Below are 15590 nucleotides of genomic sequence, written 5' to 3'. Positions count from 1 at the left end.
CTAGTTTTTATAGAAATGAAACCATACTACATGTACTGTTTTCTTGGTCTGGCTTTCCACTAAGCATAATTTGAGATGAATCTGTGTTGTGCTTATTAATAGCTGCTCCCTTTGGATTGCTGAGTGCCTCAGAGGCATTGGGGGTGGGGTTCCAGACCACTTACAAAAAGTGAGTGTGTGTAAAGTCAGTTTCATCCTTCAGCTGGTAGAGGGGCTTGCCTTCAATTTGCAAAAACACACACGTCTGTGAAGCACAATAAAACAAAGTGCAACGAGATGAGATGTGCCTGTGGTGGTCTTTTGTGTGGCTGCACCACAGTTTTTAAAAAGTCCATTTTCCTAGTGATGGACATTGGGTTGTTTTCGGTTTGTTTGTTTTGTTTTGTTTTGGCTATTAGAAATATTTCTCTCTGAGTCTTTGTAAGGATATGTGCTTTTATTTCTCTTGGGTTGCTATGCCATATGTCAGATACATTCTTAAATTTGAAGAATCTGCCAGCCCTGGCCAGGTGGCTCAGTCAGGTGGGGCATTGTCCCATACACCAAAAGGTTGTGGGTTTGATTCCCAGTCAGGGCATATCCTTATATTAGAGGCCCGATGCATGAAATTTGTGCACGGGGTAGGGGGGAGGTGTCCAAGGGTCCCTCAGCCTGGCCTGTACCCTCTCCAATCCAGGACCCCTCAGGGGATGTCTGACTGCCTCTCCTAATCCGGGACCGCTGGTTCCTAAGCACTAGCCTGATTGCCCCTAACCCCTCTGCCTGCCTGATCGCCCTAACCACCTCTGTCTGCCTGCCTGATCGCCCCTAACTGCTCCCCTCTAACTGCTCCCCTACCGGCCTGATTGCCCCTAACTGTTCCCCTACTGCCTCTGCCTCGCCCTGCACCAGGGACCCAGAATTCCCTCCTCCGGCCGGTTGCAGGCACCTGGGACCTGGGCTTCCCACCTGCTGGCAGCCGTGGACGCCCAGGACTCTGGGGCAGGTGGCTTATCCCTCTTCCTGGCCGCAGCCGCAGTTGCAGCTGCTGGCTCCCAGGACCGCGGGGCGGGCAGCTTGTCTCTCTCCCGGGCCGCAGGCTGGCTGGTCCCCATACCTCTCTCCCCAGCTCATTTGTGCCTGGCTGGTCCCCATTCCTCTCTTCCCAGTGTTGAGTGTCTGAGCAGTTCGGGCGTGAGGGTGTGACGACCATTTGCATATTAGCTCTTTATTATATAGGATAGGCTATGCAGGTTCATTACCAATTTGGGGAGGCAACTGATTGATGTTTTTCTTTGATGTGGATGTTTCTCTCTCTCCCTCCCCGCCTCTCTGAAAAACCAATGGGAACATATCCTTGGGTGAGGATTAAAAAGAGAAAAAAAATAGTCTGCCAAATTCTTTTCCCAGGTGCTGCACCCTTTTACATTCCCCAGCAGCAGCAGCTTAGGAGAGTTCCCATGGCTCCCCCTTGTGTCTACACGTGGGAGGGCCAAGCATTTTAATTGTCAACATTTGAGCAGATGTGTATTAGGACCTCCTTGTAGTTGTCATTTACTAGTGTTGAGCATCTTTTCAGGTCATCCATTCCCATAGATATATCTTTGTAGGTGAAGTATCTGTTCAGTCTTTTTGCCTATTTTTTACTGTTTTGGTTTTTTCCCCCTTTCCTTTTTTTGGTGGTGGTGGTGGGGGTTGGGGGGGGGGAATGTTTTTCTAACTGAGTTTTGAGAGTCCTTATATTCTGGACACAAGTCCTTTATCAGATGTGTGATTTGCAAAGATTTTATTCTGGTCTATAACTTGTCTTCCAAACAGCATAAATTCTTAGTTTTGAAGTCCAAATTACCAATTTTTCCTTTTATGGGTCAGGTCCAAGGTCATATTTTCTCTTGTTTTCTCCTGGAAATCTTATGCTTTTAATGTTTAAGCCTATGATTCATTTTATATTAATTTTCATATATGCTCTGAGGTATGGGTAGGTATCCTTTTCCATCAGTTTGCCTTGTGCCTCTGTCAAATCAGTTGGCTAAATGCATAAATATACACTTATTAAATCTGGATTCTCTATTCTGACCAGATCTATATGTCTATCTTTATTCCAATGTCATACTATCTTAAGTACTAAAGCTTTATAAATATTGAAATCAGGTAGTGTTAATTTCCGTATGAATTTTAAAAGCAGGTGGTCTAATTCTACCAAAAAATTTAAAAAATGGTGGGGCATTGTGGTGAATTGAAAAATCAGTTTGTGAAGAATCTACATCTTAACACCATTGAGTCTTCTGGCCCATGAATAAGGTATGATAAGGTATATTTTTCCATTTACTTAATTTCTCCCAACAATATTTTGTGGTGTTTAGTGTGTTATTTCAATATACTAAGAATGAACTATCAGAAAGTGAAAACAATTTTAATGCTATTTACTGGAGCATCGAAAATATTAAATGCTTATAGACCTGACAGAAGATATACAAGACCCACACACTAAAAGCCACAAAACACTGTTAGATCTAAACATAAGCATTTAATATTTTTGATGCTCTGGTAAGTAGCATTAAATTTTTTTTCACTTTCTGCATTCCTACTATATTGAAATAAGTTTGATTTTTGCATATTTACCCTGTATTTTGCAAACTAGCTAAAGTTACTTATTTGGTCTAGTTCAGGGGTCCTCAAACTACGGCCCACGGGCCACACGCAAATACAAATATTGTGTTTGTTCCCGTTTTGTTTTTTTCTTCAAAATAAGATATGTGCAGTGTGCATAGGAATTTGTTCATAGTTTTTTTTAAACTGTAGTCCAGCCCTCCAATGGTCTGAGGGACAGTGAACTGGTCCCCTGTTTAAAAAGTTTGAGGACCCCTGGTCTAGTGTCTCCTTTGTAGATTCCTTTGGATTTTCTATGTATAGATTCTCATGTGACACGTGATTAAAACACATCACAACAGTTTTACCTCTTCCTTTCCAGTCTGGAAGCCTTTGGTTTTTCTTGCTTCATTGCATTGCAGGCGGGGAATTCCAGTACAGTGTTGAGCAGAAGTGGGAAGGCTCAATTTTTCACCATTAAATAATGTTAGCTGTAAGGTGTTTGGAAGATGCCCTTTACCGTATCAGGTTGAGCAAGCTCCTTTCTGTTTGCTGAAAGTATTTATCAGCAATGGATGTTGAATTTTGTCAAATGGGTTTCCTGCATCTTTCGAGATCATATAGCTTTTCCTTTATGTCTATAAATATACGGAATTGCATTGCTTTTTCCCCTAATGTCAATCACCCCTACATTCTTTGGATAAGTCCCACTGTGTCATGATTCCTTATCCTTTTTACATGTTGGTGGGTTTTATTTGACAAACTTTTTTGAAGAATTGTTTGCATTTGTATTCTTTTTTGTACTGTCTTTGGTTTACAAGGTAATGGTGGCATCATAAAATTAGTTGGGAAGTATTCTTTCCTTTTCAGTTTTCTGGAAGAGTTTGTGTACGCTTGGATTTCTTTCTTCAGTGTTTGGTAGACTTGAGCAGTGAAGCTATCTGGGTCAAGCATGTTGTCTGTGGGTTTTTAACAATTATACATTTAATCGCTTTCACAGATACAGGACTATTCAGGTTTTCTGTTTCTTCTTGAGTGGACTTTGGTAGTTTGTCTTTCAAGGAATTTGTTCATTTTATCTAAGTTATCAGATTTATTGGCATAAAGCTGTTTGTGATATTTCCTTATTATTCTTTTTAATATCCGTACTGCTATTGCTTTTCATTCCTGATATTGGTAATTTGTGCTCCTCTTCCTGTTAGTGTGGCTGGAGGTTTATTTATTTTATATATTTTTTAATTTTTTAATACATTTTATTGATTTCAGAGAGTAAGGGGGAGGGAGTGAAAGATAGAAACATCAGTGATGAGAGAGAATCATTGATCAGTTGCCTCCTGCATACCCCACACTGGGGATTGAGCCCTCAGCCCAGGCATATGCCCTTGTCCAAATCGTACCTGGGACCCTTCAGTCTGCAGGCCGAAGCTCTCTTCACTGAGCCAAACCAGCTAGGGCTGGCTAAAGGTTTATTGATTTGATCTTTTCAAAGAACTTGCTTTTGATTTAATTGATTTTTCTCTGTATTCTTTCTTCCATTGATTTCTACTCTGATCAGTTTTTACTGGGTTTCATTTGCTCTTATTATAGTTTATTTGTTTTTACTTTTTATTGCAAAAAAGCTTATAGAGTACAAATCATAAGTGTGAACTTTCAGTAGCTGAACACACACACATAGCGCCCAGTTCAAGAATCAGACCGTCTCCAGCCCTAGGAGTCCCCTCAAGAGCCCTCTCAGGAACTGACCCTCCCTCCATGCAGGGGCACACTGCCCTGACCTGTGCTAGCATAGAGAGGTTCGTTTTACTTGTTCTTGGAGCTGTATCTATAGACAGAATCACACAGTGCATGCTCTTCCATGTCTGGCTTCTTCCATTCAGCATCATGTGAGACTGGAGGCCTGGTGCGTGAAAAACGTGCACTCAGGGAGGTGGTCCCTCAGCCTGGTCTGTGCCCTCTCGCAGTCCTGGAGCCCTCGGGGGATGTCCAACTGATGGCTTAGGCCCGCTCCCTGCAACAGTTGGACATCCTTAGTGCTGCCATGGAGGCGGGAGAGGCTCCCCCCATCGCTCTGCACTCGCTAGCTGTGAGCCCGGCTTCTGGCTGAGCAGCGCTCCCCCTGTGGGAGCGCACTGACCATTAGGGAGCAGCTCCTGCATTGAGTGTCAGCCCCCTGGTGGTCAGTGTGCATCATAGCGACCAGTTGTTCTGTCATTTGGTCAGTTTGCATATTAGCCTTTTATTATATAGGACTAGAGGCCCAGTGCACAAAAATTTGTGCACTCGGGGCGGGGGGGTCCCTCAGCCCAGCCTGTGCCCTCTCGCAGTCTGGGACCCCTCAGGTGATGACCACCTGCTGGCTTAGGCCCGCTCCCTGGGGGATTGGGCCTAAGCTGGAAATCAGACATCCCTCTGGCAGCCCGGCACTTCCACCACCAGAAGATGAGATTTCATGAGGGTTTTTGGCAGGCCTTGTCCATGATGCTATTCAGTGTTTGTTGAGTGACTGAGTGAAAAGAGAGAGTTCTGACTGGGGCTGGCTGAACTCTCATAAGACACCATCTGGGCCCAAAGACCAGCCAAAACAGGGAAGAGCCCCTTTCCTGGGAGCTCACAGCCGTAGCATGCCTCAGCAAGGCTTGGGGTTTCTTTTGGGGACAAGTGAGCTTGTGGTGTCTGGGACCCAGAGGTGAGGAACATGGCAGCCCAACAGGCAGGACTTGAGCCTTAATCCCTTGGTCTGCAGGAGGCCCACGAACCATTTGGGCAAAGGCCTGGAGGAGTGTTGTCTGGAGAAAATCAAGTGCAGTGAGTTGGGGTGAACACCAGGCTCTTACCAGCTGCGAACAAGGCCCAGGCTCCCAGCCTGGTAAGCCTCCGTCTTCTCTTCTGTTGAAAGGGCTCAACCCCATAGGGCTGTTAGCTGTGCCTTGAGCTTTGCACATAGTCCCTGGTCTAGTGTTTAAGATGGAAGCTGAGGTTGTTGATTGGATTGTTCTTTTGTTCTGATACAGTCAGTCAGTGCTATAAAGACCCTTCTGACTACTTGGCTTTATGGCATCCCACAGATTCCCATACGCACTTCATTTTTATTCAGTTACATATACTTTCTAGTTTCCCTTTTTATTTCTTCTTTAACCCATGAGTTACTTAGAAGTCTGTTCTTTAATTGCCAAATATTTTGGAATTTTCTAGGTATCTTTCAGTATTGATTTCTCATTTAATTCCCTTTGGTCAGAGTACATACTTTTTATGGTTTGAATTCTCTTAAGTTTGAGACATGTCTAATGGCTCAGAATTTGGTCTATTTGAGTAAATGTACCATGTGCCCCTGAAAATAATGTATGTGCTGCTGCTATTGACAAGTTAGTTAGTGACTGTCTATTTTTTCTTGCAGTTTTATCTGTTTTTGCTCATGTATTTTGAAGCTCTGTTAGTAGGTATACAAACATTTAGAATTGTTATGTTCTCTTTGTGAATTAACCTCTTATTATGAAAAGACCCTCTATCTCTGGTAGTATTTTTTTGCTGTGAAATCTTTATTTGATATTAATAGAGCCATTCTACCTTTCTTTTCTTTTCTCTTCCTCTTTCTCTTCCTCTTTCTCTTTCTCTTTCTCTCTCTCTCTCTCTCTCTCTCTCTCTCTCTCTCTCTCTCTCTCTCTCTTTCTTTCCTCCCTCCCTCCCTTCCTTCCTTCCCTCCCTCCCTCCCTCCCTCCCTCCCTCCCTCCCTCCCTCCCTTCCTTCCTTCCTTTCCTTTCCTTTCCTCCCTCCCTCCCTCCCTCCCTCCCTCCCTCCCTCCCTCCCTCCCTCCCTCCCTCCCTCCCTCCCTCCCTTCCTTCCTTCCTTCCTTCCTTCCTTCCTTCCTTCCTTCCTGAAATTTAATTCCTACTCCAGTGTTAATGCTTAACATTGCTTAGGGTTGAAGGAAAGAGAAGGCTTTAGGTCATCTGATATTGGTTGAGGACAATTTATGTACCAATTAAACACTTCATCTTCTTTTTTTGTGGGGTCACATTATTTTTATGTGCTAAAGGGAAATGTTACCGGGTCTTCCACAAAGACATTGTTACCAAGCACTTTATTCCGAGCCAGTGACCCTTGCGTAAGGGAAGCTGAGCAATCATCTAGAGCAGGGTTTCTCACACACATTAGAGTTTGACAATCCCTATTGTAGTCCATCTCCATTCTTGTTGATGAGGAACAGCAGTCCAGAGATGATAAGTAATCTGCCAGTCACCACGCTCGTTGGCAATAGGCAATAGCACCAGCCTGGAAATAGTGCACCTGATGACTGACCTGGGGCTCAGAGCACCCTACCTTTCTTTTTTAAAAAAATATTTTTATTGATTTTGAGAGAGAGAGAGAAAGAGAGAGAGAGAGATACCAATGTGAGAGCAAAACATTGATCAGCTGCCTCCTGCATGACCCCAACTGGGGATCGAGCCACAACCCAGACATGTGCCCTGACTGTGAATCAAATTGGTACCCTTGAGATCAGTAGTTCTCAACCTTCCTAATGCTGTGACCCTTTAATACAGTTCCTCATGTTGTGGTGACCCCCAATTTCATTGTTACAAATTGAACATAATTAAAGCATAGTGATTAATCACAAAAACAGTATGTAATTATGTATGTGTTTTCCAATGGTCTTACGCGACCCCTGTGAAAGGGTCGTTTGACCCCCAAAGGGGTCGAGACCCACAGGTTGAGAACCACTGCTTTAGATGCACTGAATGACGCCAACCAACTGAGCCACACTGGCCAGGGCTAGCTTTCTTTTGGTGTTAACATGGTTTTCTTTTTTTATCCTTTAAATTTAAAAAACAGCTGTATTTTAACAGCTTTACTTATTTCTATAATCCACATAATACAATTCAGTGGCTTTTGGTACATTCACAGAGCTTTGTAACCATCCCCACAACCCATGTTAGATACTCTGCACCCCTTAGCTTTCACCTGTTCCAACCTCCCAACTCCATCCCCTCCCAGGGCAGCTGCTGGTCACATTTCTGTGTATAGGTTTGCCTGTGTGGACATTTTATGTAAATAGAATCATACAATATATGGTCCCTTGTGATTGGCCTTTTTCACTTAGAAGAACATTGTCAAAGCTCCTATATGTTCCATGTATCAGTGCTTCATTTCTTTGTATAAACACCAGTGCTCCCATTTTGTGGATAGACTGCATTTATCCATTCATCAGTTGGTGGGCATTTGGGTTGTTTCCACTTTTGGGCTATGATAAACATTTTTGTACAGTAGGTGTTTGTGCGATCGTATATTATTTCTCTTGGAGCTCTGCCTAGGAATGGAATTGAGGGTCACATGGTAACTGTGTGTTTAACATGGTGAGGAACTGTCGTGCTATTTTCCACAGGAGCAGCACCAGTGTACAAGGTCCAAGTTTTCCAGATCTTCGCCAGCATTTTCCATTTTTACAAACTATAGCCATTCTAGTGAGTGTGAAATACTGTCTCATTTTGGTTTTGACTTGCATTTTCCTAATGTCTTCTGATGTTGAGTGTCTTTTCATGTGCTTTTTGGGCATTTGTTCATCTTTTTTAGAAATGTCTATTCAAGTTCTTGTCCATTTTTTAATTGGGTTATCTTTTTATTGTTGAGTAATAGTTCTTTACAGGTTCTAAATACTAGACCCTTATAAAAATATGATTTACAATCTTTTTTAAAATATATTTTTACTAGAGGCCCGGTGCACAAAAATTTGTGCACTCGGGGCGGGGGGGTCCCCTCAGCCCGGACTGTGCCCTCTCGCAGTCTGGGACCCCTCGGAGGATGACCGCCTGCTGGCTTAGGCCCACTCCCCGGGGGATTGGGCCTAAGATGGCAATCAGACATCCCTCTGGCAGCCCAGGAGCCCTTGGGGGATGTCCACTTGCCAGGGGGGAGCAGGCCTAAGCTGCAGTTGGACATCCTTAGCGCTGCTGAGGAGGCAGGAGAGGCTCCCACCACCACCGCTGTACTGGCAGCCATCAGCCTGGCTTGTGGCTCAGCAGAGCTCCCCCGTGGCAGCGCACTGTCCACCAGGGGGCAGCTCCTGCATTGAGCGTCTGCCCCCTGGTGGTCAGTGTGTGTCATAGTGACCAGTCATTCCCAGTCATTCTGCTGTTAGGGACAGTTTGCATATTACCCTTTTATTATATAGGATAGAGCCCTGGTGCATGGGTGGAGGCCGGCTGGTTTGCCCTGAAGGGTGTCCCGCATCAGGGCGGGGGTCCTGCTGGGGTTCCTGGCCAGCCTGGGTGAGGGGCTGATGGCTGTTTTCAGGCTGGCCACACCCCCTTTGGGGTGGGGGGTCCCCACTGGGGTGCCTGGCCAGTCTGGGTGAGGGGCTGAGGGCCGTTTTCAGGCTGGCCAAGGCCCCCCTTCCCCCCCGCCCTGGCAATGGAAGCTCCCAGCCTCTCTTTTTCTTTTTCTTTTTTTATTCTGGGATTTATTTACCTTCTATAATTGAAACTTTGTAGCCTTGAGAGGAGCTCAGAGCCAGCCAGGGCAGGCGGGAGGGAAGCTTGGCTTCCTCTATCGCCAGGGGCAACCAAGCCTCCTGCTTGCTCCTGCTCCGTGGCTGCCAGCTGCCATCTTGGTTGGGTTAATTTGCATATAGTTGCTCTGATTGGCTGGCGGGCATGGCTTAAGGCATAGCAAAGGTACAGTCAATTTGCATGTTTGTCTTTTATTAGTGTAGATTGGTTTCAGAGAGGAAGGGAGAGGGAGACAGAGATAGAAGCATCAATGATGAGAGAGAATCATTGATCGGCTGCCTCCTGCACATCCCCTACTGGGGATCGAGCCCTCAACCTGGGCATGTGCCCTTGACCGGAACTGAACCTGGTACCCTTCAGTCTGCAGGCCAACGCTCTGTCCACTGAGCCAAACCAGCTAGGGCTGGCCAGTCACTTTCTACGTTTTAATTTGTTATATTAGAAACACTCCTGCCCAGTAGCATCTTATACATACCTTTGCACGGTTTCCCAGGCGTCGTCTTGGACTAAATTCCTGGACTTAGTATTATATTTGTCTGGTCATATTGGCATGTTAGCCTAGACCTAGATTATGGTAAACGAGTGGAAATATTCCTGTTTCTCTCAAGAAATAAAGGTATTAATTTCCATGCTACTCAGGAGCCCTGTAAAGAGACAGGTCTCGCCAAAACCGGTTTGGCTCAGTGGATAGAGCTTCGGCCTGCGGACTGAAAGGTCCCAGGTTCAATTCCAGTCAAGGGCATGTACCTGGGTTGCGGGCATATCCCTAGTAGGAGATGTGCAGGAGGCAGCTGATCGATGTTTCTCTCTCATCGATGTTTCAAACTCTCTGTCTCTCTCCCTTCCTCTCTGTAAAAAATCAATAAAATGTATTTAAAAAAAAAGAGAGAGAGAGACAGGTCTCCCCCTGTCCTGAGGTTGGCATAGGGCAGCCTGTGGAAAGCGGGCATGCGGAGGGCACACAGCATTGGCCTGTGGGGGGACCATTTTGGCTGCTGGGATGTACAGGGTGAGAGGGAAAGAGAAGCAGAGGTACTTCCTGGGGCCTGTCCCTTGCCTGGAGGACAAGGCACGATGGGAGGCGCCCGCCGACACAGGACTCTGGCCTAGTTACTCTCACCCATGGGCTCTTCCCTGAGTCCCCCCATGACCCTTTGCCTCCCACAGCCCAAAGCCTTCCCTGGGTCTGGAGTGGCGGCATCCTCTCCCCTGTCAGACAATTTCAGCTCTGCCCAGGTCCTGGGCAGGCGAGTGGAGTCTCGAATCAGGCACACGTGGTGGCCTGTTGGCTGCTTTTGAGTGTCCTGATTCATGCTCTGGTCTCCTCATGCAGGCTGGGCCCCCTTGGGCATAGGTGTCTACCCAGGATGAGTGGACAGAGCTACAGTCAGTCCCCCCACTCCCTACCCTCCACCCCGTGTCTGGCTCCATGTGCACTTGCAGTAGTGCTGGCCTGGCCTACTCTCGGTGTCTCTTCTCCCGCAGGCATTTGGACAGGTGCACACGAACCACAGGAAGGTGGCCGCGGATGGTGAGAGCCGGGAGGAGAGTCTGATCCAGGAGTCGGCCTCCAAGGAGCAGTACTATGAGCGGAAGGTGCTGGAGCTGCAGACGGAGCTGAAGCAGCTGCGCAATGTGCTCACCAACGCTCAGTCGGAGGGCGAGCGCCTGGCCTCGGTGGCACAGGAGCTGAAGGAGGTACCTCGGGCTGGGCACGGGCAGGCGGCTCCCTCCTGAGGAGGCAGCCCCGGAGTGCGCGGGGGTGGGGGTGCGGGTGCGGCCACACCCCCAGTTGTCCCATCGGCTCAGCCCCAGCCTCATGTGATTCGGCCAGGAAGTGTCCTGGCTCTGCTTGAGCTGTGCATCCTGGTCTCAGGACAGCTCGCTCCTCAGATGAAAGTGGGACTAGAGCGTCCCTGCGTCTTGTGACGAAGAAGTCAGAAGGGGCCACTGCAGACGGCACCCGGGACCAAGCTCGACCCTCATAGGACCTGGCCCGAGAGGCGTGGCTGAGTGGAAAGCGGAGGGCAAGTGGCCAGTGGCCTCCGAGGGAAGTGGCAAGGCGGGCCACTGACTTCTAAACAGAGCTGGACAGGGACGCGGGTCAGCTGGGCGTCTGAGCTGCAGCCCTGCCCGTGGCCGTGGGCCTCCTCGGAGCCCCAGGTGCTCAGGAAGAGCAGAGGGCTGGCCTGGGCCGCCGAGAGGCCCAGACTGTTTCCTGGGAGGGCAGTGACAGGCAGGCGGACAGCTCTTAGACATGAGGGCCCCACAGGATTCAGAGGGAACACTGGCAAAGTCTGGGACAGAACCAGGGCCAGCCTCAATGACCTCTGACCCAAATGAACCAGCCCTTCCCCCTCTGGTTCATGTGCGTCCGAGGGCTTTGCGGCCTGTGAGCCTAGGGGCTTGGCTGAGATCTGGAGGTGGGCAGCCCTGGCGGCCTGGAACTGGAGTGTGTGACCCCATTTCCTCCCACAGGATGGCCCTGGTCCAGGTGGGGAGAGGGGCTGTTAGGGTGGGACATGGACTTCCTCCCTCTTCCAGAGGCGCCTCTCTTGGGCTGCGAGGAGGGTGCTGGGACCTGCTGACTCCTGGCTCTGGGTGCCAGAAGGGAGCTCAGCCAGTCCCACAGGTCTGGTGGGGCCGGGATCCCTGCTCTTCCTGTCAGTGCTTCAGGAGAAAGCCTGCCGATCCCACACACCCTCCGCCGCCTTTCTCCCGAGGCACATCCTTATCCTGAAGTCTCTGTGGGGCAGGCCACGTGGAGGCGTCTGGTTCCTGGTGGGGAGGAAGCTCCCTCCTGCCACCACCTTGGACCAAGTCCTGGTCAGTCCCTTCCATTGCTAGCTCCATTCGAATCCTGCTCCCAGCCCTCCCCTGCTCCCAGCCCTCCCCTGCTCCCAGCCCTCCCCTGCTCCCAGCCCTCCCCTGTTCCAGCCCTCCCCTGCTCCCAGCCCTCCCCTGCTCCCAGCCCTCCCCTGTTCCAGCCCTCCCCTGCTCCCAGCCCTCCCCTGTTCCAGCCCTCCCCTGTTCCAGCCCTCCCCTGCTCCCAGCCCTCCCCTGTTCCAGCCCTCCCCTGTTCCAGCCCTCCCCTGCTCCCAGCCCTCCCCTGCTCCCAGCCCTCCCCTGTTCCAGCCCTCCCCTGCTCCCAGCCCTCCCCTGTTCCAGCCCTCCCCTGCTCCCAGCCCTCCCCTGTTCCAGCCCTCCCCTGTTCCAGCCCTCCCCTGCTCCCAGCCCTCCCCTGTTCCAGCCCTCCCCTGTTCCAGCCCTCCCCTGCTCCCAGCCCTCCCCTGTTCCCAGCCCTCCCCTGCTCCCAGCCCTCCCCTGCTCCCAGCCCTCCCCTGTTCCAGCCCTCCCCTGCTCCCAGCCCTCCCCTGTTCCAGCCCTCCCCTGTTCCAGCCCTCCCCTGCTCCCAGCCCTCCCCTGTTCCAGCCCTCCCCTGTTCCAGCCCTCCCCTGCTCCCAGCCCTCCCCTGTTCCCAGCCCTCCCCTGCTCCCAGCACTCCCCTGTTCCCAGCCCTCCCCTGTTCCTAGCCCTCCCCTGTTCCAGCCCTCCCCTGCTCCCAGCCCTCCCCTGCTCCCAGCCCTCCCCTGCTCCTAGCCCTCCCCTGTTCCAGCCCTCCCCTGCTCCCAGCCCTCCCCTGTTCCAGCCCTCCCCTGTTCCCAGCCCTCCCCTGTTCCAGCCCTCCCCTGTTCCAGCCCTCCCCTGCTCCCAGCCCTCCCCTGCTCCCAGCCCTCCCCTGCTCCCAGCCCTCCCCTGTTCCAGCCCTCCCCTGCTCCTAGCCCTCCCCTGTTCCAGCCCTCCCCTGCTCCCAGCCCTCCCCTGTTCCAGCCCTCCCCTGTTCCAGCCCTCCCCTGCTCCCAGCCCTCCCCTGTTCCCAGCCCTCCCCTGCTCCCAGCCCTCCCCTGTTCCCAGCCCTCCCCTGTTCCCAGCCCTCCCCTGTTCCAGCCCTCCCCTGCTCCCAGCCCTCCCCTGCTCCCAGCCCTCCCCTGTTCCAGCCCTCCCCTGCTCCCAGCCCTCCCCTGTTCCAGCCCTCCCCTGTTCCCAGCCCTCCCCTGTTCCCAGCCCTCCCCTGTTCCAGCCCTCCCCTGCTCCCAGCCCTCCCCTGCTCCCAGCCCTCCCCTGCTCCTAGCCCTCCCCTGTTCCAGCCCTCCCCTGCTCCCAGCCCTCCCCTGTTCCAGCCCTCCCCTGTTCCAGCCCTCCCCTGCTCCCAGCCCTCCCCTGCTCCCAGCCCTCCCCTGCTCCAGCCCTCCCCTGCTCCCAGCCCTCCCCTGTTCCAGCCCTCCCCTGCTCCCAGCCCTCCCCTGTTCCAGCCCTCCCCTGCTCCCAGCCCTCCCCTGTTCCAGCCCTCCCCTGCTCCCAGCCCTCCCCTGCTCCCAGCCCTCCCCTGTTCCAGCCCTCCCCTGCTCCCAGCCCTCCCCTGCTCCCAGCCCTCCCCTGTTCCAGCCCTCCCCTGCTCCCAGCCCTCCCCTGCTCCAGCCCTCCCCTGTTCCAGCCCTCCCCTGCTCCCAGCCCTCCCCTGCTCCCAGCCCTCCCCTGTTCCAGCCCTCCCCTGCTCCCAGCCCTCCCCTGCTCCCAGCCCTCCCCTGCTCCAGCCCTCCCCTGCTCCCAGCCCTCCCCTGTTCCAGCCCTCCCCTGCTCCCAGCCCTCCCCTGCTCCAGCCCTCCCCTGCTCCTATCCCTTCCCTTCCGCTGCTGCCCGAGCTGCTATGCCAAGCTCTGTGCCTGTGGCATGGCCAATCCCCTCCTGCACGAGGCTTGTGCCAAGGCTCAGGCCTGGCTGAGGAGCCTGGATCATGAGGACACATCACCAAGCACTGTCCCCACTGAACACTAACCTGTAGCTGCTTCTGGATAACCCAGTTGCACAGGCCTTGCGGGTCACCCCATGTGATGCCCCTTTCACGAGGAGGGTATCTGTTCCTCCGTGCCCAGCCCTGACCTATGTCCAGTGACTGATGAGTCAGCCTGTCCATCCTCCTTATGACAACTGGCTTAGGTGCTTGTACCCCGCTTGTCCCCCTAACCCAGGAGACCCTGTAGTCTAGGATCCTGACCTCTGAACGATATGTAGACAGGCCAGCTAGCTTCTGTCCTGGGACGTGGCTATGAACTCCATTTTGTAGGTAGAGAAGTAGAGTCCCAGGAGGCCAATAGGTCTGCAGCTGCTGGAGGCAGAGCAAGGCCCTGTGCATATGCCGGACATGGCCCTTGAGAAGCAAGACTGCTGTTGGGAGAGGGGTCAGCCTCATCTACCAAGTGGGGGCCCTTGGTGGCCTTCCTGTCCTGATGGGCCCTTACCCCCTGGCCTTCCTGTCCTGATGGGCCCTTACCCCCTGGCCTTCCTGTCCTGATGGGCCCTTACCCCCTGGCCTTCCTGTCCTGATGGGCCCTTACCCCCTGGCCTTCCTGTCCTGATGGGCCCTTACCCCCTGGCCTTCCTGTCCTGGTGGGCCCTTACCCCCTGGCCTTCCTGTCCTGGTGGGTCCTTACCCCCTGGTGTTGCTGTCCTGATGGGTCCTCTGGCCTTTTGCTTACCCGGTATAACTGCCCAGATTCCCATTTAGCTGTCCAGGTCATCGGGGTTCTCCCTTATCTGACACCAACTTAACAGGGTCACAAGACCGAAATCTGTGGTCATTTCCCATGGTTGTCATAAGAAATTAACAACAGGGCTTATGACAACAGAAGTTTATTCTCTCAGTCCAGGAGGTCAGAAGCCCCAAGTCGAGGTATCAGCAGGGTTGGCTTGGAGGCTCTGTGGGCGGCCATCCTGTGCCTCCGCCAGCTCCTTGGCCGTCCTGGTGGTGTGGATGCGGCTGTCCATGGCCTCCCACTGGGTGTCTGCACCTCCAACTCCCCCTCGTGAGGACACTGGTCATGGGATGGGGCCTACCCCAATCCCCACGGCCTCCTCCTGTTCACTTGATTATTTCTGCGATTTCACAGGTTCTAGGGATTAGCTTTTCAGCATATTTTGAACACATTGAAACCCTCTGGTCTTCAAAATTCATATCCTTCCCACATACAAAATTCATTCACCCCAGCCTAACCTAAAGTGTTAACCTGTTCCAGTTTCAACCCAGATCGAAGCTAATCCCTCTGAGTCAGGGGTGGAGAGACTGGACGGTCCATCCTGGGGTAAAACTCCCAGTGCACACTGCCTCCTTCCAGAAATCAGGGAGGGGCAGAGAGACCCCCATTCCAAGAGGGAAGGCGTGGAAGGAACAAGCGCCTGGGCCCCAGCAAGTCCTGTCCTTGTAGAGGAAGGCGCACTGGGCGTCGAGGCCCAAGAACAGGCCTGGGCTCTGTGCCCTGCGGCTCCGGGCCAGCCGGGGGCGGGCCACACCCTTGTGCTCTCTCCAGAACACTCTCTAATAACTTTTGCGGTAAGGACAGGCTGGTAATTTCCTAATTCTTCAGATTCTGGGCGAGCTTTGCTTACCAGTTCTTAATTCCTCTCTCCTTTTACCAGGAGAAACCAGCTGCACCTCCAACAGGCACTGTCTAGACTTCCTTAGCC

General features: G+C 51.8%; 1 protein-coding gene across 5 annotated transcripts in view; it reads left to right on the top strand.

Annotated features, from left to right (window-relative positions):
• BICD2 (BICD cargo adaptor 2) overlaps positions 1-15590 on the top strand; it is a 57106-nt gene that overhangs the window by 28496 nt on the left and 13020 nt on the right. For 4 of the 5 annotated variants that reach the window (XR_009447558.1, XM_059656291.1, XM_059656290.1 and 1 more), the window contains exon 2: positions 10554-10766. The exons of the other annotated variant lie outside the window; for it this stretch is intronic. Coding sequence is in view for 3 of the 4 variants with exons in the window: in XM_059656291.1 (XP_059512274.1) it covers positions 10554-10766 (213 nt within the window). In the remaining variant the exon portion in view is untranslated. The remainder of the gene's footprint in view (positions 1-10553; positions 10767-15590) is intronic. 5 annotated transcript variants of the gene reach the window in all.

This window comes from Myotis daubentonii, chromosome 11 (genome assembly GCF_963259705.1).
Source record: "Myotis daubentonii chromosome 11, mMyoDau2.1, whole genome shotgun sequence".
NCBI classification, from domain to species: domain Eukaryota; kingdom Metazoa; phylum Chordata; class Mammalia; order Chiroptera; family Vespertilionidae; genus Myotis; species Myotis daubentonii.
This window is presented reverse-complemented; position numbering and strand designations above follow the sequence as displayed.